Source organism: Trachypithecus francoisi, unplaced genomic scaffold, assembly GCF_009764315.1.
Source record: "Trachypithecus francoisi isolate TF-2019V2 unplaced genomic scaffold, Tfra_2.0 Lachesis_group20, whole genome shotgun sequence".
NCBI lineage: Eukaryota > Metazoa > Chordata > Mammalia > Primates > Cercopithecidae > Trachypithecus > Trachypithecus francoisi.
The window spans coordinates 7345116-7370924 of NW_022681466.1; the positions used below are offsets into that span (position 1 = coordinate 7345116).

The 25809-nt window shown below is 50.8% G+C and overlaps 2 protein-coding genes across 4 annotated transcripts in view; both read left to right on the plus strand.

Annotated features, from left to right (window-relative positions):
- TEN1 (TEN1 subunit of CST complex) lies at nucleotides 1-24062 on the plus strand. Of its 2 annotated transcripts, XM_033182253.1 has the most exons (5): nucleotides 156-294; nucleotides 5567-5699; nucleotides 8339-8436; nucleotides 14740-14897; nucleotides 23620-24062. In XM_033182253.1, the coding sequence occupies exons 3-5, from the start codon at nucleotides 8345-8347 to the stop codon at nucleotides 23739-23741; spliced, it is 372 nt and encodes a 123-aa protein (XP_033038144.1). In that variant the 5' UTR covers nucleotides 156-294; nucleotides 5567-5699; nucleotides 8339-8344; the 3' UTR covers nucleotides 23742-24062. The 2 variants fall into 2 exon arrangements, with proteins under 2 accessions (XP_033038143.1, XP_033038144.1); XM_033182252.1 differs by lacking the exon at nucleotides 5567-5699 and having other exon boundaries at nucleotides 1-294.
- CDK3 (cyclin dependent kinase 3) overlaps nucleotides 23876-25809 on the plus strand; it is a 5724-nt gene continuing 3790 nt past the window's right edge. The window contains exons 1-4 of one of the 2 annotated variants that reach the window (XM_033182250.1): nucleotides 23876-24146; nucleotides 24970-25099; nucleotides 25441-25518; nucleotides 25589-25709. In XM_033182250.1, the coding sequence (XP_033038141.1) occupies nucleotides 23912-24146; nucleotides 24970-25099; nucleotides 25441-25518; nucleotides 25589-25709 (564 nt within the window). In that variant the 5' untranslated portion in view covers nucleotides 23876-23911. Of the gene's footprint in view, nucleotides 24147-24200; nucleotides 24863-24932; nucleotides 25100-25440; nucleotides 25519-25588; nucleotides 25710-25809 lie in introns of those variants that run through there. The other variant, XM_033182251.1, reaches the window with a different exon arrangement.

The window sequence follows — 25809 nt, forward strand, 5'->3', positions numbered from 1 at the left end:
GCCCCTTCTTTCTCCGCGGCCCTTCGGCGCGTGAGTGACAACGGCCCAGACAGAGGGGGCGATGTCCGCGGCGTGACTGGGGCCGGTCGCGGGGCAGACGAATCCCCTGCTCCTGGCCAGGGGAGGCTCCCGAGCGGATCCTCGGGAAAGGGGCTCCAAAGGTCAAGAAATTGCCCGGCGGGGCGTTCAGGGAGAGGGAAAGTAAAGCACTTTTTGTATCCCGCCCCCTCTCCCGTCACGTGACCACGCGAGGCGGAAAGAGGAAATCCGAGGACCCGGCGACGCCCAGAACAGGTTGGCTGGGGCCTTGGGAAGGGGCGGGACAACGAGGCTGAGGAGGGACTGCGTCTGCGCTTGCCGCCCCCTCCCCCCCGCCCGCCTCCGCCCCGCTTCCGGGTCTGTGTCTCTAGGCCTCTCTGAAATGAGAGTGGTCGGGGAAACTCAAGAACTTGGAGCGGGAGACGGGCTTTGCGGAATTGCTAGGGAGGGTCATTTGCGCTTTTGCCAAATCCACCCGGATTGGAGGAGAATGGGACGGGAACCAAAGTCTCTTTGGGGAGAGGCTCTAGTTACCTTTTGTTAAAATAATGGCGTCTTTACTGGCAGAGGCGTGGGCTCCGGGGCCCTGGGTGTGGGATTGTGAGCGCTGCCCGCTGTTTAAGGGGTGGACGCGGACTTAGAATGAGGCCGAGCGGGCAGTGCTGCTCTAAGCCCTCTGTCTGGGAAACCAGACATTTTTCTCCCCCAACCTCGCAGTTACTAGAGGTCTTGGAATCCAGACTTCTTTGCTTTCGCCATTATCATCATCAAAGTGGGAAATGCACACTTAAATACTGTTAAAACCTAGTGTAGGGCCGGGTGCGGTGGCTCATGCCTGGAATCCCAGCACTTTAGGAGGACGAGGCGGGCGTATCACTTGAGCCCGGGAGTTGAAGACCAGCCTGGGCAACACGGCAAAACCCCATCTCTACAAAAAATACCAAAAAATTAGCTGAGTGTAGTGGCATGCGCGTGTAGTCCCAGCTCCTCTGAAGGCTGAGATGGGATGGTAGCTTGCGCACCGGAGGTGGAGGTTGCAGTGAGCCAAGATTGTGACATTGCACTCCATCCTGGACAACATAGTGAGACCCTATCTCTACAGGAAAAAAAAAAAAAAAAAGTTCTGCCCAGTGGGATTGTGGACAAGGGAGATTCACGGATTTGTTGAATCATCTCTAGTCACTTTTTTTTTTTTTGAGACGGAGTCTCGCTATGTTGCCCAGGCTGCGGTGTGGTGGTATGATCTCAGCTCATTGCACCCTCCACCCCCTGGGTTCAAGCGATTCTCCTATTTCAGCCTCCCAAGTAGCTGGGATTACAGGGGCTCGCCGCTACACCCAGCTAATTTTTGTATTTTTAGTAGAGACAGATTTTGCCATGTTGGCCAGGCTGGTCTCGAACTCCTGACCTCAGTTTATCCATCTGCCTCGGCCTCCCAAAGTGCTGGGATTAAAGGCGTGAGCCGCCGCACCTAGCCTGTCTGTAGTCTGTGTAATACTATGACTTTGGTTTTCTCTGAAGTAAAACTACAGGCCGGGTGCGGTGGCTCAAGCCTGTAATCCTAGCACTTTGGGAGGCCGAGACAGGTGGATCACGCGGTCAGGAGATCGAGACCATCCTGGCTAACACGGTGAAACCCCGTCTCTAGGCCGGGCGCGGTGGCCGAAGCCTGTAATCCCAGCACTTTGGGAGGCCGAGACGGGTGGATCACGAGGTCAGGAGATCGAGACCCTCCTGGCTAACACGGCGAAACCCTGTCTCTACTAAAAAATACAAAAAACTAGCCGGGCGAGGTGGCGGGCGCCTGTAGTCCCAGCTACTCGGGAGGCTGAAGCAGGAGAATGGTGTAAACCTGGGAGGCGGAGCTTGCAGTGAGCTGAGATCCGGCCACTGCACTCCCACCTGGGCGACAGAGCGAGACTCCGTCTCAAAAAAAAAAAAAAAAAACCCGTCTGTACTAAAAAAACACACAAAAAAACCAGCCAGGTGAGGTGGCGGGCGCCTGTAGTCCCAGCTACTCGGGAGGCTGAGGCAGGAGAATGGCGTAAACCCGGGAGGCGGAGCTTGCAGTGAGCTGAGATCCGGCCACTGCACTCCAGCCTGGGCGACAGAGCGAGACTCCGTCTCAAAAAAAAAAAAAAGTAAAACTACAAAGATGCATAACATTCATCATTTGAATAACAGAACTATAATACACACTCTTAACCACTAGGACCTCAGGATCCTCATTTGTCTTATTAAGGTGCTGATCTCAGGCCCCTTCAACAGTAGGGAGGGTGTCTATTCTCTGTACCTGGCACAGTGCCTGCCCCACTAAAGGTGCTCAGGAAATCTTTGTGGCATGAACAAATGGCTACTTGACAGCTGACCTTCTGGGTCTAGTATTCTAGGAAACCAATTGCTCTTAATGTAATGATAGTGGGTGTACTCAGCATTGAATAGAAAAGACTTAGATGAGCTAAATTTGGTTTTGTTTTGAAATAATTTCAAATTTACACGAGAATTACAAGACTAGAACAAAGAACTTTTCTTCTGTGACTTTAACACTTTTTTTTTTTGAGATGATGTCTTCCTCTGTCACCCAGGCTGGAGTGCAGTGGCATGATCTCAGCTCACTGCAACCTCCGCCTCCTGCGTTCAAATGATTCTCATGCCTCAGCCTCCCAAGTAGCTGGGACTACAGGAATGCGCTACCACACCTGGCTAATTTTTGTGTCTTTATTAGAGGCAAGGTTTCACCATGTTGACCAGGCTGGTCTCAAACTCCTGGCCTCATGTGATCCACTTGCCTCAGCCTCCCAAAGTGCGGAGATTACAGGCATGAGCCACCGCGCCTGGCTGGCTGACATTAACACTTTTGAAGTGTATAAGCCCGTTGGTTTGTAGTGTTGGGTCTCAGAAAACAATACCCCAAAATGAAGGCCTCAGAAGCGACCCACAAAGCAAGTTTTTTTTTTTTACCTTCTGCCCTCCTCTCCCTCAGGCCCATTCTCCCCCAAGGCTAGCCAGAGACGTTAGAATCCTCTTCCCCAAGGCAGGTCATAGAAAACAGAGTCCTTTACCCCCAAAGCCAGCTATAAAACCCTAAATATAGGCTGAGTGCGGTGGCTCACGCCTATAATCCTGGCACTTTGGGAGGCCAAGGCAGGTGGATCACGAGGTCAGGAGATCAAGATCATCCCGGTTAACACAGTGAAACCCCATCTTTACTAAAAATACAAAAAAAATTAGCTGGGCGAGGTGGCACTTGCCTGTAGTCCCAGCTACTCGGGAGGCTGAGGCAGGAGAACTGCTTGAACCTGGGAGGCAGAGGTTGCAGTGAGCCGAGATTGCACCACTGCTTTCCAGCCTAGGCAACAGAGTAAGACTCCATCTCAAAAAACAAAAAACAAAACAAACAAACAAACAAGAAACCTAAATATATTACTCTTAACTTTCCCTCCATCTTTTGGTATAAAAACTGGCCAGAAAGAAATGATCTGACCTACCTTGTTTGACTGTAGGCCATAAGACCCCATTCCAGAGAGGGTCCTGCCCCACACCCAGAAGGAAGGAATGCCTGCTCCAAGAAGCCAAGAAGAATCTAGACAGGGCCGGGCGCGGTGGCTCAAGCCTGTAATCCTAGCACTTTGGGAGGCCGAGACGGGCGGATCACGAGGTCAGGAGATCGAGACCATCCTGGCTAACACAGTGAAACCCTGTCTCTACTAAAAAATACAAAAAACTAGCCGGGCGAGGTGGCGGGTGCCTGTGGTCCCAGCTAGTCGGGAGGCTGAGGCAGGAGAATGGTGTGAACCCGGGAGGCGGAGCTTGCAGTGAGCTGAGATCCGGCCACTGCACTCCAGCCTGGGTGACAGAGCGAAACTCCGTCTCAGAAAAAAAAAAAAAAAAAAAAAAGAATCTAGACAGGCCTTGCTGGGCCTCCCCACTCAGTCTATCAGCATTAGATCATACCTTTCTCCTGTATCTTTGGGTCTTCCTTCTGAAGGCTCCCACATGTACATGTTACATAAATTTGTACACCTTTTTGACTATTACTCTGCCTTTTGCAAGTTGATTTTTTGCCGCGAAACTTCAGAGGGCCGCTTGGCCCCTGCAGTAGAATGTCGCTTAATTCAGATTTGTCTGATATTTCTTCATGATTAGATTCAGATGATGCATTTTTGACAAGAATACCACACAAGTGATTAATAGGAGAAAAAGCATACACATGTATTTGATCATAGTTTTGCTTTGTTTTGTTTTGTTTGAGACAAAACTCTGTCACCCAGACTGGAATGCAGTGGCTCAACCATAGTTCACTGCAGCCTCAAACTCTTAGGCTCAAGCATTGATCATAGTTTTATTTACTTATTTATTTGTTTATTATTTTTTCAGACAGAGTCTCGCTCTGTCGCCTAGGCTGGAGTGCAGTGGCATGATCTCGGCTCACTGCAGCCTCTGCTTCTCGGGTTCAAGCAATTCTCCTGCCTTAGCCTTCCTTGTAGCTGGGATTACAGGCGCCCGCCATCATGCCTGGCTAATTTTTGTATTTTTAGTAGAGACGGTGTGTCACCATGTTGGCCAGGCTAGTCTCGAACTCCTGACCTCAAGTGATCTGCCTGCCTTGGCTCAAAAAAAAAAAAAAAAGAGACCGGGTAAGGTGGCTCATGCCTATAATCCCAACACTCTGGGAGGCCGAAGTGGGTGGATCACCTGAAGTGAGGAGTTCATGACCAGCCTGGCCAACATGGTGAAACCCCGTCTCTACTAAAAATACAAAAATTAGCCGGGCACATTGGCACATGCCTGTAGTCCCAGCTATTCAGGAGGCTGAGGCAGGAGAATCGCTTGAACCTGGGAGGTGGTGGTTACAGTGACCCTGAGAACTTGCCACTGCACTCCAGCGTGGCAGACAGAGTGAGACTCCATCTCAAAAAGAAAGAAAAAAGTATAATCAGGCCGGTCGCGGTGGCTCAAGCCTGTAATCCCAGCACTTTGAGAGGCTGAGACTGGCAGATCACGAGGTCAGGAGATCGAGACCATCCTGGCTACCATGGTGAAATCCCGTCTCTACTAAAAATACAAAAACATTAGCCAGGCATGGTGGCGGGCACCTGTAGTCTCAGCTACTCAGGACGCTAAGGCAGGAGAATGGTGTGAACCCGGGAGGCAGAGCTTGCAGTGAGCCGAGATAACACCACTGCACTCCAGCCTGGGTGACAGAGTGAGACTCCATCTCAAAATAAATAAATAAATAGTTGAAGGTGGCCAGATGTGGTGGTACGCACCTGTAGTCCCTTGGGAGACTGAGGCAAGGGGAATCACTTAAGTCCAGGAGTTTGAGGCTGCAGTGAGCTATGATCCCACTACTGCACTCCAGCCTTGGTGACAGAGTGAGACCTTGTACAGGCACATGCCACATACACACATTTGGGTCAATGACAGAGCGCATATACACAGTGGCCCAAAAGATTATATGACACCATATTTTTTACTATTTACCATTTTTTTTACCATTTTCTCTCCTATGTTTGCTTATGTTCAGATATACAGATACCATTGTGCTAGTTGCCTCCAGTGTTCTGTACAGCCACACATGGTGCAGGTTGATAGCCTGCGAACAATAGGCTCCACCATATGGCACCAGGGCTGCAGTAGGCTGTGCCATCTAGGTTTGTGTAAGTACACAGTGATGTTCACACAATGATGAAATCACCTAACTGCATTTCTGAGAACATATCTCTGTTATCGTTTGAATGCATGTCTATAATTGTAACAGAGATCATATAGCCCACAAAGCTGAAAAATGTACCATGTACTCATTTCTAAACCCCTGTTTTATGGGATTGGAAGGAATGGGTTACATAGAGATTGGAGTGGAACAGTACTTCTCCACATAGCTTTTTATTTTATTTTATTTTATTTTATTTTATTTTATTTTATTTTAGACTGAGTCTCTCCCTGTTGCCCAGGCTGGAGTACAGTGGTGTGAGCTCAGCTCACTGCAACCTCTGCCTCCCGGGTTCAAGCGATTCTCATGCCTTAGCCTCCCGAGTAGCTGGGATCACAGGTGCTGCCATCATGCCCGGCCTAATTTTGTATTTTTAGTAGACATGGAATTTCGCCATGTTGGCCAGACTGGTCTCAAACTCCTGATCTCAGGTGATCTGCCCACCTTGGCCTCCCAAAGTGATGGGATTACAGGCGTGAGCCACCGTGCACGGACTTTTTATTTTTTTAGAGACAGAGCCTCCCTCTGTCATCCAGGCTGGAGTTCTGTGATGTTCTCATAGCTCACTGCAGCCTCGAACTCCTGGGCTCCAGCTATCCTCCCACCTCAGCCACCCGAGTAGCTGGTACTACATGTGTTTCTAGCCTGCCACATTTTTTTCTTTTTTGTAAAGTCAGGCTGTTGCTTTGTTCTCAGGCTGGTCCTGAACTCCTGGCCTCAAGCAGTCCTCCCACCTTGGCCTCCCAAAGCACTGAGATTACAGGTGTGAGCCACCATTCTGGGCCACACATAGCTTTTTAATTTTGTTTGTTTGTTTGTTTGAGACGGAGTTTCACTCTTGTTGCCCAGGCTGGAGTGCAATGGCGCAATCTCGGCTCACCGCAACCTCCGCCTCCCAGGTTCAAGCAATTCTCCTGCCTCACCCTCCCTAGTAGCTGGGTGTGCCACCATACCCCACTAATTTTGTATTTTTAGTAGAGTCGGGGTTTCTCCATGTTGGTCAGGCTAGTCTCAAACTCCTGACCTCAGGTGATCCGCCCTCCTCGGTCTCCCCAAGTGCTGGGATTACAGGCATGAGCCACTGCGCCCAGCAGCTTTTTAAATATTGTTTTAGTTTATTATTATTTTGAGACAGGGTCTTACTCTGTTGACCAGGCTAGAGTGTAGTGGTGTGATCATAGCTCACTGCAGTTTCAACCTCCTGTGGTGAAGTGATGCTCCTGCCTCAGCCTCCTAAATTGCTGGGACTACAGGTGAGAGACACCACACCTGGCTAATTTTTGTATTTTTTTTTGTAGTGATGAGGTGTTGCCATGTTGCCCAGGCTGGTCCCGTATTCTAGTCTCAAGGAATCCACCCGCCTTGGCCTCCGAAAGAGCTGGGATTACAGGCATGAGCCACTGTGCCTGGCCTAATGTTTTCATTTTTTCATAGAGATGAAGTCTCATTATGTTGTCAGGGCTGGTCTATGTTTGTTTGGTTTTGGTTGTTTTGCTTTGTTTTTTGAGATGGAATCTTGCTCTTGTTGCCCAGGCTGGAGTGCAATGGCATGATCTCGGCTCACTGAAACTTCTGCCTCCTGGGTTCAAGCGATTCTCTTGCCTCAGCCCCCCAAGTCCTGGGATTACAGGCATGAGCCACCATGCCCAGCTAATTTTGTATTTTTAGTAGAGACGGGGTTTCTCCATGTTGCTCAGGCTAGTCTTGATCTCCCGGCCTCAGGTGATCCACCCACCTCAGCCTCCCAAAGTGCTGGGATTACAGGCACGAGCCATTGCGCCCGGCCGTGGTTTGTTTTTGTTTGTTTCTAATACATGAATGCATATTATATCAATTATTTATTTATTTATTTATTTTTGAGACGGCATCTTGCTCTATCACCCAGGCTGGGGTGCAGTGGCACGATTTCGTCTCACTGCAACCTCCACCTCCTGGGTTCAAGCAATTCTCCTGCTCCAGCCTCCTGAGTAACTTGGATTACAGGCACACGCCACCAGCTAATTTTTGTGTTTTTAGTAGAGACGGGGTTTCTTTTTTTTTTTGAGACGGAGTCTCGCTCTGTCGCCCAGGCTGGAGTGCAGTGGCCGGATCTCAGCTCACTGCAAGCTCCGCCTCCCGGGTTTACGCCATTCTCCTGCCTCAGCCTCCCGAGTAGCTGGGACTACAGGCGCCCGCCACCTCGCCCGGCTAGTTTTTTGTATTTTTTAGTAGAGACGGGGTTTCACCGTGTTAGTCAGGATGGTCTCGATCTCCTGACCTCGTGATCCGCCCGTCTCGGCCTCCCAAAGTGCTGGGATTACAGGCTTGAGCCACCGCGCCCGGCCTAGAGACGGGGTTTCACCATGTTGGTCAGGCTGGTCTCAAACTCTTGACCTCGTGATCCACCTGCCTCGGCCTCCCAAAGTGCTGGGATTATAGGCATGAGCCACTGTGCCTGGCAAAATTTTTTTTTTTTAATTTTAAAACACTGCCCACTGGAATTAGTCTTCAAGATGCTGTTGGTCTCATATATCTGCTAATGTCTGTTTTGTAGTCTATCTGATTTATCAGGAAACTTCAAAATCCATCTCAACTGTTTGGTTATAGGAGCCCATGATGCTGCCCAAACCTGGGACCTATTACTTCCCCTGGGAGGTCAGTGCAGGCCAAGTTCCTGATGGGGGCACACTGAGAACATTCGGCAGGTGAGAATGGTTTTTTTTATTTTTTTCACTGTTAAGGGTGATGGTTAAATGTCTTTCTCTACTCCCCCCAAAAAAATAGTTAGCTACTCAGGAGGCTAAGGCAGGAGCGGTGGCTCATGCCTGTAATTCCAGCACTTTGGGAGGCCGAGGTGGGTGAATCACCTGAGGTTGGGAGTTTGAGACCAGCCTGACCAACATGGAGAAACCGTGTCTCTACTAAAAATACAAAATTAGCCTGGCATGGTGGCGTGTGCCTATAATCCCAGCTACTCGAGAGGCTGAGGCAGGAGAATTGCTTGAATCTGGGAGGTGGAGGTTGCAGCGAGCTGAGATTGCGCTATTGCACTCCAGCTTGGGCAACAAGAACAAAACTCCATCTCAAAAATAAAAAATAAAAATGAATCTATATACACATATATGTGTATATATATACACGGAAAAAATTAATATTCACTGTAAAAAGTGTAGATAGTCCATAAAGGTGTAGAGAGGAAGGAAAAGTCACCCATAATCTCATTGCCCAGACAACCACTGTTAACCTTTGGTGATTATCTTGATGTGCTCTTCCATGTGTATGTGTTTGTATATGTGGGTGGATATAGAGACACCCGATATACATATATACGTATATACTTTTTCAGTTATTTATCAGTTATATATTGCTGTGTAACAAATTACCCACACACACAATTTTAGTTTTTCATAGAAACAGGGTCTCCCTATATTCTCAAGGCTGGTGTCAAACTCCTGGGCTCAAGTGATCCTCCTGACTCAGCCTCCCAAAGTGCTGTGCTCAGCCACTGTGCTCGGCCTCCCCCAAATTTAAAATAATTATTGTCTCATAGTTACTATGGGTCAGGAATTTGAGAGTGGTTTGGATCTGGCTCAGGGTCGCTCATGGGAGTGGCATCCAGATGTTGGCTAGGGCTGCAGTTATCTGGGGGCTTGACTGGGGCCAGGACCTCTACTTCCAAGGTGGCTTGTTCACGTTTGGCAAAGTAGTGCTGGCTCTTGGCAAGATAACTCAGTTCCTGACAATGTGGATTTCTCTGTAGTTCTGTGTGAGGGTCCTGATAACACAGCAGTTTCTGCCAGAAGCAGTGACCAAGAGAAAGAGCAGGGTGAAAACCACAATGTCTTTCATGACTTAGCTTCCAAAGTCAGTCTCCATCATTTCTGCAGTATCCTACTGATTACACAGGTCAGCCTTACTCAGCATCGTAGAGGATGCACAAGGATGTAAATATTAGGGAGTGAGAATCACAGGGGACCATCTTAGAGACATGTGTACATACATAGAGAAGTATTTTAACCTAGGTCAGGTGTGGTGGTTCACGCCTGTAATCCCAGCACTTTGGGAGGCTGAGGCAGGCGGATCACCTGAGGTCAGGAGTTTGAGAACAGCCTGGCCAAAATGGCGAAACCCCGTCTCTACTAAAAGTGCAAAAATTAGCCGGGCTTGGTGGTGGGTGCCTATAATCCCAACTACTCAGGAGGCTGAGGCAGGAGAATCACTTGAACCCAGGAGGTGGAGGTTGCACTGAGCTGAGATTGCACTACTGCACTCCAGCCTGGGGGACAGGGTGAGACTCTGTCTCGAAAAAAAAAAAAAAAGAGAAAGTAGTATTTTAACCTAGGCCGGGTGTGGTGGTTCACGCCTGTAATCCCAACACTTTGGGAGGCCAAAGTGGGCAGATCACCTGAGGTCAGAAGTTCAAAACCAGCCTGGCCAACATGGTGAAACCCTGTCTCTACAAAAAATACCAAAATTAGCCAGGTGTGGTGGCAGGCACCTGTAATCCCAGCTATTTGGGAGGCTGAGGCAGAAGAATTGCTTGAACCCATGAGGCAGAGGTGGCAGTGAGCCAAGATCACGTTCCAGCCTGGGTGACAAGAGTGAAATTCAGTCTCAAAAAAAAAAAAAAGTATTTTAACCTAGTTAAAGGCTGGGTGTGGAGGCTCACATCTGTGATCCTAGCACTTTGGGAGGCTGAGGTAGGAGGATTGGTTGAGTCCAGGAGTTTGAGACAAGCCTGGGCAACATGGTGAAACCCTGTCTCTACAAAATATACAAAAAAATTAGCCAGGCATGGCAGTGTGCACCTGTAGCCTCAGCTACTGGGGAGGCTGAGGTGGGAGGATCACCTGAACCTGGGAGGTCTAGGTTGCAGTGAGCCGAGATTGCACCACTGCACTCCATCCTGGATGACAGAGTGAGATCCTACCTCAAAAAAAAAAAAAAAAGAAAAGAAAAAAAAGAAGAAAGCAGTGTTTTAACCTAGATGAGATCCTATTGTATTACTGTACTGTAGCATTTGTTTACTTAGCTGTGTATGGTAGACCTAGTTCCATGTCAGACATGTAGAGCCCCATCATCATTTTGAATAGTTCCATTTTGTTTCACTGTGGTGATATTGCATCATTTACTTAGCCAACCTTTTTTTTTTTTTTTTTTTTGAGATGGAGTCTTACTCTGTCGCCCAGGCTGGAGTGCAGTGGCGTGATTTCGGCTCACTGCAACCTCTTGCCTCCTGGGTTCAAGCGATTCTCCTGCCTCACCCTCCTGAGTAGCTGGTATTACAGGCACCTGCCACCATACCTGGCTAATTTTTAAAAATTTTTTAGTAGAAATGGTATTTCACCATCTTGGCCAGGCTGGTCTTGAACTCCTGACCTCGTAATCCACCCGCCTCGGCCCCCCAAAGTGCTGGGATTACAGGCATGAGCCACTGCGCCCAGCCTACTTAGCCAATACTTTATTGATTTTCTTTCTTTTTTTTTTTTTTTTGAGACAGAGTCTCGCTCTGTTGCCTAGGCTTGAGTGCAGTGGCAGGATCTTGGCTTACTGCAAGCTCCGCCTCCCAGGTTCACACCATTCTCCTGCCTCAGCCTCCCGAGTAGCTGGGACTACAGGTGCCCGCCACCACACCTGGCTAAATTTTTTTTTGTATTTTTGTTTTTTTTTAGTAGAGACGGGGTTTCACCATATTGGCCAGGATGGTCTCCATCTCCTGACCTCGTGATCCGCCCACCTCGGCTTCCCAAAGTACTGGGATTACAGGCATGAGCCACCGTACCCAGCCTTTTTTTTTTTTTTTTTATTGAGATGGAGTCTTGCTCTGTTGCCAGGCTGGAGTACAGTTTCTCAAGCTTGGCTCACTGCAACTTCCAACTCCCTGGTTCAAGCCATTCTCCTGTCTCAGCCTCCCAAGCGATTCTCCTGTCTCAGCCTCCCAAGCAATTCTCCTGTTTCAGCCTCCCAAGTAGCTGGGATTACAGGCTTGCACCACCACACCCAGCTAATTTTTGTTTTTTTTTTTTAATTTTTATTTTTTGAGAGGAGTCTCGCTCTGTCACCCAGGCTGGAATGTGCAGTGGCGTGCTCTTGGCTCACTACAACTTCTGCCTCCTGGGTTCAAGCAATTCTCCTGTCTCAGCCTCCCAAATAGCTGGGATTACAGGTGCGCACCACCACACTCAGCTAATTTTTTTTTTTTTTTTTTTTTTGAGACAGAGTCTCGCTCTGTTGCCCAGGCTGGAGTGCAGTGGCCGGATCTCAGCTCACTGCAAGCTCTGCCTCCCGGGTTCATGCCATTCTCCTGCCTCAGGCTCCCGAGTAGCTGGGACTACAGGCGCCCGCCACCTCACCCAGCTAGTTTTTTTTTTTTTTTTTTTTTTTTTTGAGACGGAGTCTTGCTCTGTCGCCGGGGCTGGAGTGCAGTGGCCGGATCTCAGCTCACTGCAAGCTCCGCCTCCCAGGTTCACGCCATTCTCCTGCCTCAGCCTCCCGAGTAGCTGGGACTACAGACGCCCGCCACCTCGCCCGGCTAGTTTTTTGTATTTTTTAGTAGAGACGGGGTTTCACAGTGTTCGCCAGGATGGTCTCGATCTCCTGACCTCGTGATCCGCCCGTCTCGGCCTCCCAAAGTGCTGGGATTACAGGCTTGAGCCACCGCGCCCGGCCAGTTTTTTGTATTTTTTAGTAGAGACGGGGTTTCACTGTGTTAGCCAGGATGGTCTCGATCTCCTGACCTTGTGATCCGCCCATCTCGGCCTCCCAAAGTGCTGGGATTACAGGCTTGAGCCACTGCGCCCGGCCATTTTTGTATTTTTTTAAGTAGAGATGGGATTTCATCATGTTGGCCAGGATGGTCTCCATCTCTTGACCTTGTGATCTGCCCGCCTCAGCCTCCCAAAGTGCTGGCATTACAGGCGTGAGCCACCGTGCCCGGCTTTATTGATTTTCAATAAAGACATCAAGGTAATTCAGTAGGGAAAGGATAGTCCTTTCAACAAATGGAGCTACTAGATATTGACACTGTGTCGCCCAGGCTGAAGTACAAGTGGCATGATCATGGCTTACAGCAGCCTTGACCCCTCAACCTCCCAAGTAGCTGAGACCACAGGTGTGCACCACTGTACCTGGCTAATTAAAAAAAAAAAAATTTTAGAGATGGCGTCTTGGTCTGTTGCCCAGGCTGATCTCTAATGCCTGGGCTCAAGCAATCCTCTTGCCTCGGCCTCCCAAGTGCTAGGATTACAGATGTGAGTTACCATGCCCAACCTATATATATATATATATATTTTTTTTTTTTTTTTTGAGACGGAGTCTTGCTCTGTTGCCCAGACTGGAGTGCAGTGGTATGATCTCAGCTCACTGCAGCCTCTGCCTCCTGGGCTCCAGTGATCCTCCCATCTTGGTGATCCTCCCAAGTATCTGGGACCACACCATGCTTGGCAAATTTTTTATATTTTTAGTAGAGACAGGGTTTCAACATGTTGCCAGGTTGGTCTTGAACTCTTGGACTCAAGCGATCCACCTGCCTTGGCCTCCCAAAGTGCTGGAATTACCAGCATGAGCCACTACGCCCAGCTAGATATTAATATGGTAGGGGAAAACATCTTGATTTCTACTTCACAACATGCAAAAAAAAAATTTACACTGTGTCGTAGATTATAAGCTAAAACTGCAATGTCTCAAGAAAACAGGAAAATATCTTTACAACCTTGAGTAGGCAAATTTTTTTTTGTTTTGTTTTGTTTTTTTATAGTGTTTATAGCCCATATTGAAAAAGAAAAGATGGCCAGGCACAGTGGCTCATGAGTGTAATCCCAGCACTTTGGGAGGCTGAGGCAGGTGGATCGCTTGAGCCCAGGAGTTTTAGACCAGCATGGACAACGTAGCAAAACCCCATCTGTACAAAAAGTTAAAAAATTAGCCAGGTGTAGGCCAGGCGTGGTGGCTCATGCCTGTAATCCCAGCACTTTGGGAGGCCAAGGCGGGCGGATCACAAGGTCAGGAGATCGAGACCATCCTGGCTAACATGGTGAAACCCCATCTCTGCTAAAAATAGAAAAAAATTAGCCGGGCGTGGTGGCAGGCACCTGTAGTCCCAGCTACTCAGGAGGCTGAGACAGGAGAATGGCATGAACCTAGGAGGCGGAGCTTGCAGTGAGCTGAGATAGTGCCACTGCACTCCAGCCTGGGCAACAGAGCGAGACTCCATCTCAAAAAAAAAAAAAAAATTAGCCAGGTGTGGTGGCAAGTACCTATAGTCCCAGCTACTCAGGAGGCTGAGATGGGAGGATTGCTTGAGCAGCCTGGAAGGTCAAAGCTGCAGGCTGGGATACAGAAAAAAAAAGAAAGTAAGAAAAGAAAAAAAGATTTCTTAGACAAGACATAGAAAGCAAAAGTCATAAAAGAAAAAAAAAGGTCGGGTGTGATGGCTCACGCCTGTAATCCCAGTACTTTGGGAGGCTGAGGTGGGTGGATCACTAGAGGTCAGGAGTTGGATACCAGCCTGGACAACATGGTAAAACCCCTTCCCTACTGAAAATACAAAAATTAGCTAGGCCTGGTGGCAGGCACCTGTAACCCCAGCTACTCAAGAGGCTGAGGCACAAGAATTGCTTGAACCCAGGAGGTGGAGGTTGCAGTGAGCCAAGGTTGCACGACTGCACTCCAGCCTGGGCAACAGAGCAAGACTCCATCTCAAAAAAAAAAAAAAGAAAAAAATGAATAAACTATGAATAAACTGATCATCAACAAAATTAAAAGCTTCTGCTTATCAAAATATAACATTAAGAAAATTAAAGGCAAGGGGATGAAAATTAAAAGGAATTCCTTCGCATTCTACAATGTAGACTGAAAAATTTTTTTCTGGTTTGTTGTTGCAATTTGCATTTCTCTGATGAGGCTGAGGCTGAACACTTTTCTATAGATTTCTTGGCTGTGCAAACCTTTTGCACGTGGTGGTGATTCTACATATGGATGGAAATTATTGCATTTCCTCTGCCTTCCAGGTTGTGCCTCTATGACATGATCCAGTCCAGAGTAACACTGATGGCTCAGCACGGATCCGATCAACACCAGGTTCTTGTCTGTACCAAGTTGGTGGAGCCCTTCCACGCCCAGGTGGGCTCCCTGTACATTGTCCTCGGGGAGCTCCAGCACCAGCAGGGTGAGCTGTGGCCTCACACCCCTTTTCTCCTCCTGGGGCCTGAGCTGGGGCAGTCTTTGGGGCAGTCAGTGAGGAATGGGCTCGTGACCCGACAGCAGTGTCTCATCGGGGTTAATGTTTCTTCCAAATCAGCCCACAAGTTCAAGGACTCTTGAGGATTCAATTCAGAGTGGACTGGCCACATGGTGCCAACTCAAAGACAGGGTGGCAGGTCAGGAGTTCGAGACCAGCCTAGCCAACATGGCGAAACCCCGTCCCTACTAAAAGTACAAAACTCAGCTGGGCATGGTGGCATATGCCTGTAGTCCCAGCTACTCAGGAGACTGAGGCAGGAGAATCACTTAAACCAGGGAGGTAGAGGTTGCAGTGAGCCAAGATCATTGCACTGCACTCCAGCCTGGATGACAGAGTGAGACTCCATCTCAAAAAAAAGAGACAGGTACAGTGAAGAGATGGTCCCCCATGGGGAAGTGAAGAGAGAGAAACCACTAATTTCTCAAGGCCTAACGCACCAGGTCTGAGGTGAGGCAGTTTGCTTAGATCTTTTTGAATTTGTCTGTCAGCTCTTAATCTGAGTCTTAAAAAAATTTTTTTAAATTTTTTTGAGACAAGATGTCTCTCTGTCACCCAGGCTGGAGTGCAGTGGTATGATCACAGCTCGCTGCAACCTCCACCTCCTAGACTCATGAGGTTCCCACCTCAGCCTCCTGATTAGCTGGGACCACAGGCATGCACCACCACACTCGGCTACTTTTTAAATTTTCTGGGCCGGGCGCGGTGGCTCAAGCCTGTAATCCCAGCACTTTGGGAGGCCGAGACGGGTGGATCACGAGGTCAGGAGATCGAGACCCTCCTGGCGAACACGGTGAAACCCCGTCTCTACTAAAAATACAAAAAACTAGCCGGGCGAGGTGGCGGGCGCCTGTGGTCCCAGCTACTCGGGAGGCTGAGGCAGGAGAATGGCGTGAACCCGGGAGGCGGAGCTTGCAGTGAGCTGAGATCCGGCCACTGCACTCCAGACCGGGCGACAGAGCAAGACTCCGTCTCAAAAAAAAAAAAAAAAAAAAAAAAAATTTTCTGTAGAGACAAGGTGTCATTATCTTGGGATGAGGGATCTGCCTGCGTTGGCCTCCCAAAATGCTGGGATTACAGGCATGCAGCACCAAACCGAGCCTTACTTCTGATTCCTTTTTTTTTTTTTTTGAGACAGAGTCTCGCTCTGTTGCTCAGGCTGGAGTACAGAGGTGTGATCTCCGCTCACTGCAAGCTCTGCCTCCTAGGTTCATGGCATTCTCCTGCCTTAGCCTCCTGAGTAGCTGGGACTACAGCCGCCCGCCACCACACCCGACTAATTTTTTTTTTTTTTTTTTTTTTTTTTTTTGAGGCGGAGTCTCGCTCTGTCGCCCAGGCTGGAGTGCAGTGGCCGGATCTCAGCTCACTGCAAGCTCCGCCTCCCGGGTTTACGCCATTCTCCTGCCTCAGCCTCCCGAGTAGCTGGGACTACAGGCGCCCGCCACGTCGCCCGGCTAGTTTTTGTATTTTTAGTAGAGACGGGGTTTCACCGTGTTCGCCAGGATGGTCTCGATCTCCTGACCTCGTGATCCGCCCGTCTCGGCCTCCCAAAGTGCTGGGATTACAGGCTTGAGCCACCGCGCCCGGCCTAATTTTTTGTTTTTTTAGTAGAGACGGTGTTTCACAGTGTTAGCCAGGATGGTCTCTCGATCTCCTGACCTCGTGATCCGCCCACCTCAGCCTCCCAAAGTGTTGGGATTACAGGCGTGAGCCACCGTTTTTTTTTTTTAGACAGTGCCTTGCTCTGTCGCCAGACTGGAGTACAGTGGTGCGATCTCAGCCCCCTGCAACCTCCAACTCCCTGGATCAAGTGATTCTGCTATCTCAGCCTCCCAAGTAGCCCTGCCTGCTTCTGATTCTTATTGCTGTTTTTTTTTTTTTTTCTTGAGACAGAGTCTTGGTCTGCTGTCCAGGCTGAGTGCAGTGGCGTGATCTTGGCACCAGGCCCTATTCTGCCATTTCTGTATGGATTGCCTGTAGTGGAAACCAAATGGTTGATGAAGGAAAGTTCTTTTTTTTTGAGATGGAGTGTCACTCTCTCGCCAGCTGGAGTGTAGTGGCATGATCTCAGCTCACTGCAACCTTTACCTCCCGGGTTCAAGCGATTCTCCTGCCTCAACCTCCTGAGTAGCTGGGACTACAGGTGTGTGCCACCATGCCTGGCTAATTTTTGTAATTTTAGTAGAGATGGGGTTTCACCATGTTGGCCAGGATGGTCTCAATCTCTTGACCTTGTGATCTGCCCACCTCAGCCTCCCAAAGTGCTGGGATTACAGGTGTGAGCCACCGCGCCCGGCCTGGAAAGTTCTTTAGAGAAGAGTCACAGCGAATGAACGCAGGAGAAATATGTAAATTCAAAGTCATCACTTTAAAAGCCCTGACAAAATAAAAAATCCAGGCAACAGTCCTCACTAGTGGTCAAAATCATTAGTAAACATTTTGATGGGATCATTGTGATGGAGTGACCCGCTGGCAGTGCCTGGGCCAGTCTGATCAATGTCACCGTGATAAAAATCAGAAGGGCAGACATCATGTACCTCTGATGTGAGGCAAGAAGAAGACATATACCACCACCTCTGGTGGGTTCTCGCCAAAAAAATTGAACCTGAAGCTACTCAGGCCTCAGAGGAAGTAGCCTGTTACCAGGCACTGGCTAGTTTACTACTCCTCTTATAACTTGCATCACAACCTGTTTTTTGTGTGTTTTTTTTTTTTCTTAAAACATTTTTGTCGCTGGGCGTGGTAGCTCACAATTTGTAATCCCGGCACTTTGGGAGGCTGAGGCAGGAGGATCACCTGAGGTCAGGAGTACAAGACCAGCCTGACCAACGTGGAGAAACCCTGTCTCTACTAAAAATACAAAATTAGCTTGGCGTGGTGGTGTACGCCTGTAAACCCAGCTCCTTGGGAGGCTGAGGCAGGAGAATCACTTGAACCCGGGAGGTGGAGGTTCCTGTGAGCAGAAATCACGCCATTACACTCTAGCCTGGGCAACAAGAGCAAAACCCCGTCTCAAAAAAAAAAATTTTTTTTGTCTTGATTTTCTTTTTTTTTTTTGAGACGGAGTCTCACTCTCTCACTCTGTTGCCCAGGCTGGAGTGCAGTGGCATGATCTCAGCTCACAGCAACCTCCGCCTCCCGGGTTCAAGCGATTCTCCTGCCTCGGCCTCCTGAGTAGCTGGGATTACAGGCGCCTGCCACTGCACCCAGCTAATTTTTGTATTTTTAGTAGAGACAGGGTTTCACCATCTTGGCCAGGCTAGTCTTGAGCTCCTGACCTCGTGATCCACCTTCCTTGGCTTCCCAAAGTGCTGGAATTACAAGCTTGAGCCACCGCGCCCGGCCTGTCTTGATTTTCTAAGTCATACGTGCTCATTATTCACAGAGGGAACTGGGAGGAGAGCATCTGGGCTGACTGTGCTCTGTCTGCCCTGACCTCTGGCCTGGGCAGAGGGGGCACCCTGTGGCTGCTTTAAACCTCCCTGCGAAAGCCAAGTGTGGTGGCTCATGCCTGTAATGTCAGCACTTTGGGATGTCAAGGAAGGAGGATTGCTTGAGATTAGGAGTTCAAGACCAGCCTGGGCAACATAGTGAGACCCCCGTCTTTACAAAAATTAAAAAATTATCCAGGTGTGGTGGCACACGCTTGTCGTCCCAGTTACTTGAGAGGCTGAGGTGGCAGGATTGCTTGAGTCCAGGAGTTCAAGGTTACAGTGAGCTGATCTTGCACGACTGCACTCCAGCCTGAATGACAGAGTGAGACCCTGTTCAAAAAAAAAAAGAAAAAAAAATGCAGGTGTGGTGGCTCATACCTGTAATCCCAGCACTTTGAGAGGCTAGGGAGGGAGGCTCGCTTGAGCCCAGGAGTTCAAGACCAGCCTAGAAAATGTAGCAAGCGCCTGTCTCTGCAAAATAGTAATAAATAAATGGAAATAAAACAATAAACCTTCCTGTGCCAGGCCCAAAGTCCTGTGGGGACACAAAGGTTGATCAGGTGTGAATCCTGCCCTGTGGCCAGACTGACGGTTCTGAGGATAGGTGAGAGGTCACCTTTCGGAAATGTTTGCATAAGAGCTAGCTAAGAAGACCAACAGGCGAAGACATGCTGGGCTGCGATAAAACCCACAGACCTGACACCTGCTGGCGCCATCCAAAGGCCCGAGGGCCCCCTGTTCTCAAGCTAAGGTGTGGGGCACAGCCTTTCCCAGGCCTACTCCAGAGGCCCTCGGAGCATGCCCAGGCCTAAGGGCACTGGACCACGGCAAGCATCTACCCACAAGCCCTCAGCATGCATCCTCTGCCTTCTGCTTTTCTCTCACCGCACCCCTGCACTTTGCTGTCAGAAACCTTCCTGTGTGGCTGCGCTCAGGGGCTCAGTAATCTAGCATGTTCAGAGGCTGAGGTGGGAGGATCACTTGAACCCAGGATTTTGAGACCAACTTGGGCGACACAGAGAGACTCCATCTCTACACAAATGAAAATATTAGCGGGGTGTGGTGGCTTGTGCTTGTAGTCCCAGCTACTTGGAAGCCTGAGGCAGGAGGATGGCTTGAGGCAGGAGTTCAATGCTGCAATGAGCTATGATCATGCCACTGCACTCCAACCTGGGTGACAAAATGAGACCCTGTTTCTAAAGAAAAAGAAAAGAGGCTGGGCACAGTGGCTCATGCCTGTAATCCCAGAACTTTTGGGAGGCTGAGGCAGGTGGATTACTTGAGTCCAGCAGTTCAAGACCAGCCTGGACGGCCAGCCGTGGTGGCTCACACCTGTAATCCCAGCACTTTGGGAGGCCGAGGTGGGTGGATCACTTGAAGTCAGGCGTTTGAGACCGGCCTGACGAACATAGTGAAACCCTGTCTCTAAAAAAATGCAAAATTAGCTGAGCATGGTGACGCATGCCTATAATCTCAGCTACTCGGGAGGGTAAGGCAGGAGAATTGCTTGAAACTGGGAGGCAAAGGTTGCAGTGAGCTGAGATCACGCCATTGCACTCCAGCCTGGGCGACAAGAGCAAAACTCCATCTCAAAAAAAAATAATAATAATAACCAGCCTAGGTAACATGGTGAAACCCCGTCTCTACAAAAAATACAAAAATTAGCAGGGTGTGTTGTTGGACACAAGCCTATAGTCCCAGCTACTGGGGAGGCCGAGGTGGGAGGATCACTTGAGCCAGGGAGGCGGAGATTGCAGTGAGCTGAGACTGTACCACTGTACTCCAGCCTGGGGGACAGAGTGAGACCCTGTCAAAAAAAAAAAAAAAAAAAAAAAGAAAAAGAAAGAGAAAAGAGAAGAGAAAGGGAGGGAGGGAAACCTTCCTGTGTGTCCCCTGTGCGCCTCCCTCTTCGAGCATCCTTATGGCTCCGGGACTTGCCCAAACCTTCCTCCCCAAACCACACACCCACAGAGTCTGGAGCGGGGCCCGAGTTTCCCCGGCTCCTCAGGTGTTGCAGCATCTCACATCCCTCCCTGTCTCCCTGCTGCCAACCAGTTCCACCAGCAAGCACCTCTGCCCCAATTCCACCTCCCACGCCTGCTGCCGCACCTTGGACTTGTTTTCCTGAAACTGCATGCCATCCGCTCTCCCTTCTACTTCTGCTGCGTCCCTCTTGCCCTATCAGGACCTGTGGACTCGGGACTCCTGGACTTTCTTCCCCACCTCTCTTCCCTGCTGGGCCTCACTACCATTTCAGCCACTTTCCTGGCAGCTTCACTCCTGCCCTGAGACCCCAGCCTCCACCCTCCTGGTCCTGCCAACTGTTGAGTGCAGAAAGATCACAGAGCTCCAAGGATTCCGAGCTCAATGATTTCAGGGGCTCACTGAGGTTTCCCTGCTCTGCCTAGAAATCCTTCCTGTGTCCTGGCCACACCCGCCTCCCAGGTGCCACCACAGCTAGTCCAGAAATTCCCTTGCCTCATAAGAACTCACTTCCTCTCCTCCCCTGTCCCTCCCAGCTTATTGTTTTATGTCCCAGCTAGAATTGAGGCCACAGGCAGCCGTTCTTCCTCCTACAGTCAGACACTGAAATGGCCACCGTTAGCACCTTCCTCTAGTCTAAGAGGAAGCAGGGTCCCTCCTACCTAAGGGGTTACCACAGTTCTTCCCTCTCCACATATAAGGCGCTCAAGCCTCCTCTATATGGAAATAATAGTCTCAATGACAAGAAGTCATCATCTACACTAGAGTCCGACCTGCCTGCCCATGACCTTCCCTCCCTTTGCAGACAAACCTAAAAGAATATCTGTGCTCCGTATAACGCCTTCCTCTCCCCAGGCCTCACCCCACTGCATTCTGACTGCTTTTTATAACCCAGGCCCTTCTTTACTCCATCTACTTTATCTTTTTTTTTTTTTTTTTGAGACAGAGTCTCACTCTGTCACCCAGGCTGGGAGTACAGTGGCATGATCTCCGCTCACTGCAACCTCTGCTTCCCGGGTTCAAGTGGTTCTCCTACCTCAGCCTCCCGAATAGCTGGGATTACAGGAGTGTGCCACCACACCCAGCTAATTTTTGTATTAATAGAGACAGGGTTTCACCTTGTTGGCCAGGCTGGTCTTCAGCTCCTGACCTCAGGTGATCTGCCCGCCTCAGCCTCCCAGAGTGCTGGGATTACAGACATGAGCCACTGCGCCTGTCCTTTTTTTTTTTTTTTTTTTTTTTGAGACAAGAGTCTTGCTCTGTTGCCCAGGCTGGAGTGCAGTGGTGCAATCTTGGCTCACTGCAATATCCACCTCCCTGGTTCAAATGATTATCGTGCCTCAGTCTCCCAAGTAGTTGGGATTACAGGTGTGCGCCACCACGCCTGGGTAATTTTTGTGTTTTTAGTAGAGACAGGGTTTTGGCATGTTGGCCAGGCTGGTCTTGAACTCCTGGCCTCAAGTGATCCACCCGTCTTGCCCTCCCAAAGTGTTGGGATTATAGTGTTGGGAGCCCCGCACCTGGCCCCGACTCCTGTCTAACCTGTGCAGTCTCTGCTGCTCAGCACCAGGCTAACAGAAGCTGAGACACACAGGCAACCTCATGTTTCAAATGAGTTCATTGTCTAAGGGTAGCCTGTATAGACAGCTGGAATCTAGGCAGGATGACACCCTGAATTCTGCCCTCAGGCTGTGCTATAAATGACCTAGACTAGAGGAAAGGACAGGCACAGCCTTTATCTCAAAACGGCATAAAAAGAAGACAGTGTAATAGCCTAGAACGTGGAATCTATTTATTTATTTTGAGAGGGAGTCTCACTCTGTCGCCCAGGCTGGAGTGCAGTGGCTTGATCTCAGCTCACTGCAACCTCTGCCTCCCAGGTTCAAGTGATTCTCCTGCCTCAGTCTCCCGAGTAGCTGGGTTTACAGGCTCCAGCCACCACGCCTGGCTAATTTTGGTATTTTTAGTAGAGGTGGGGTTTTGCCGTGTTGGCCAGGCTGGTCACGAACTCCTGACCTCAGGCGATCTGCCCGTCTCGGAAATCTATTTATTAAAATGCTCAGAGAGCAGAAAGAGCATGAGTGCAAAAATTTTTTTAACTTTTTTTTTTCCCTTGCAAGCTATGACTGGAGAAAACAGAAAAAAAAAAGTTAGCTAAGCGCAGTGGCTCACACCTATAATTCTCACATGTTGGGAGGCCGAGGCAGGCAGATCACTTGATCCCAGGAGTTTGAGACCAGCCTGGGCAACATGGCGAGACCCCATCTCTACAAGAAATACAAAAATTAGCCAGGTGTGGTGGTGTGTGCCTGTAATCCCAGCTCCTGAGGAAGATGAGATGATCACCTGAGCCTGGGAGGTGGAGGCTACACTGAGCCATGATTGACCCACTGCACTCCAGCCCAAGTGACAGAGCAACACCCTGTCTCAAAAAACTAAATTTTTTTTTTAGGTGGAGTCTCGCTGTCTCTCCCAGGCTGGAGTGCAGTGGTGTGATCTTGGCTCACTGCAACCTCCACCTCCTGGGTTCAAGCGATTCTCCTGCCGCAGCCTCCTGAGTAGCTGGGACTACAGGCATGCACCACTACATGTGGCTAATTTTTGTATTTTTAGTGGAGATGGGGTTTCATCATGTTGGCCAGGCTGGTCTTAAACTCCTGACTTCAAGTGTTCCACATGCCTCGGCCTCCCAAAGTGCTAGGATTACAGGTGGGAGCCAGTTCATCTGGCAAAAGAAAGAAAATGTTTAAAAAGTCTCTTATGGCAAATCCCAGATGTCTTTCCTGTTTGGTGCCACCTGAACATTGGCAAACCTTTCCATTATGGATCAGGTCACCATCGCATCTGCTAGAGCCCCTCGTCCACGGTGGGATGACCTGTTCCTATAAAGCCAAACTTACCAGAAGCTCAGTCCCTTGGATTTTTAAAATATGGGTGTCTCTTTTCCCCTGGTTTCTGATGACATTGCGTCCCAAGGTGCCAAGGGGGCCTTTCCTCAGACCAGAGGGCTTTTCTGGTCACCTGCTAAGTTCCAGACACGGGCCTGCTGTGCGTGGCAGGCCCGGGGTTCTAGGCCCAAGTACGCAATTGCCTTAGCCCCATATGCCGTTGTTATTGTCCACGCCGCTTGCTGCCAAAACCCAGGACTGAGCTGTTGAGGGAACAGCTGGAATGCACCTTGGAGGACATTATTCCGCTCAGTCACCGCTAGTGCCCTGGTGTTTGTCTTGCAGACGGAGGCTCCCTGGTGAAGGCGCGTGTGCTGACCTGCGTGGAGGGGATGAACCTGCCCTTGTTGGAACAAGCTATCCGGGAGCAGAGGCTGTACCAGCAGGAGCGGGGCGGCGGCCAGTAGGAAACAGCAGCCCAGCAACACCCCCACCTGCTTCCAAGACCAAACCCTCTGGAACTGCGGGAGCCCCAGAGAGTGCAGACGCCTCCCCAGCGACAGCCTTGTCTGGAGCCAAAAGCAGAGGGGCGGATGGTGAATCCAGCCCCTTCCCCTACTTTGGGATTAGCTCATCAATGAGAACCCAGAAAGCATGCCATAAATCCGACAGCCCCACCCTGGGAGACTGCAGGTGGCCGAGCTCGGGTGCCAGACCGTGCTTGGTGTGGGGCCATGGAGGGTTCCAGAAGGTCCTGGTGAATAAAGGCTCAAGGGGCGTGCCCTCGATGTGTGCTCGTGGTGCAGCGCCGGCGGGGGCCAGGAGGGGGAGCTGCAACCGGGGCTGTGGGCTGCAGTGTCTCAGGGCTTCTGGTGAATTCTGGGCCTGGGGCCTCAGGGGAGGGTGCCAGGGGCCCAGAGGCCGGGGTGGGGGACCCAGGTCGGGGGCCCAGGATGCAGGGGTCTGCCCCTGGTCAGGCTCTGCCTTCCGAGGAGACTGAGTGTCGTCACACAGGCCGTGCCAGGCCGGGCCGAGCCGGGCTGAGGCCGTGGGCCCTGACCGTGCAGCCTAGGGCAGGACTGTGACTTCAAGACCCTCCTGACCCCTGACCTCTGCCCCCAGTGGCCCTGGCCCCTGGGCAGCCCTTCCTGGCCACCTTGTGCCCCCAGAGCCTGGGCCTGGCCGGGCTGGGTGGGGACCCGGCCAGGAGAGGGTGGTCTTGCTCTCTAAGGCCAGGCGCAAGTGAGAGGCCTGGGGGTCCAGGCTGGGCTGGGCAAGGGGTGGCCTCTGACTCCCTGGGGATCTGGGCTGGCCTGGGCTGGGTGAAGGGTGGCCCCTGACCCCCTGGGGGATCTGGTTGGGCTGGGCAGGGGGCTGGGTGGGAGAGTGTGGGTCCTGCCCTCCGAAGCCAGGCATGGGCGAGAAGCCTGGGGGTCCTGGCTGAGCTGGGCTGGGTGGGGGTGGCCCCCAACCCCCTGGGGGTTTGGGCTGGGCGAGGGGCAGTCTCTGACCCCCAGCCAGGTTCCCAGGCAGGATGAGCTGGGGTCGGGGTGGCTGGGCCGCAGGCCTTGGGAGCTGGGTCCCCTGGGTGGGGCGGGGCTGGGCTGGGCTGGGCAGGGCGCCACATGGAGGCTGGAGGAGCAACAGGGGTGCTGGGCGTGGGGCACAAATGGCCCAGCGCCTTCTGTTTCCCAGGCAGCTCTGTGGCCATGGATGTGTTCCAGAAGGTAGAGAAGATCGGAGAGGGCACCTACGGGGTGGTGTACAAGGCCAAGAACAGGGAGACAGGGCAGCTGGTGGCCCTGAAGAAGATCAGACTGGATTTGTGAGTCCTGGGACAGCCCCTGAGTTACCCGCCCTGGGCCTGGGCCATCAGAACCTGGATGCTCCCTGATCCGTTCCCTCCTTCCTGGACGCCACACTTAACTCCTCCAGGTGCTGCCCGGCAGCCCTTACCCATCCTTCCCCCAGCTCACTGTCTTCTGACTAGCCTTTGTCGGGGCCCTGCTCTGTGGAGCTTGGTGGGTGTGCCAAGGAGCACAGGTCTCCATTGCTGGGGCCTGGGTAATTCTGTGGGGATAAGGAGCGCAGAAGCCAATCCGCCTGGCCGGAAGTGCCCTTCTTGGCCCAAGTCTCTGCCCGTGGGTGTGCCCTTGTTTCTTGCAGGGAGATGGAGGGCGTCCCAAGCACTGCCATCAGGGAGATCTCCCTGCTCAAGGAACTGAAGCACCCCAACATCGTCCAGTGAGTTGGGGATGGAGGCGGGGAAGCTGGGATGGCGAAGGTAGCATCCTGACTGCCATCTTCCTGCCAGACTGCTGGACGTGGTGCACAACGAGAGGAAGCTTTATCTGGTGTTTGAGTTCCTCAGCCAGGACCTGAAGAAGTACATGGACTCCACCCCAGACTCGGAGCTCCCCCTGCACCTCATCAAGGTAGGGAGGGAAGGGTGGGAAGGGGAGGTGACACCCCGTCCTGCCATCCCTGTCCACGTAGCGCCTCCACTCAGCTGCCTCCACCTCTCACTCATCTTTC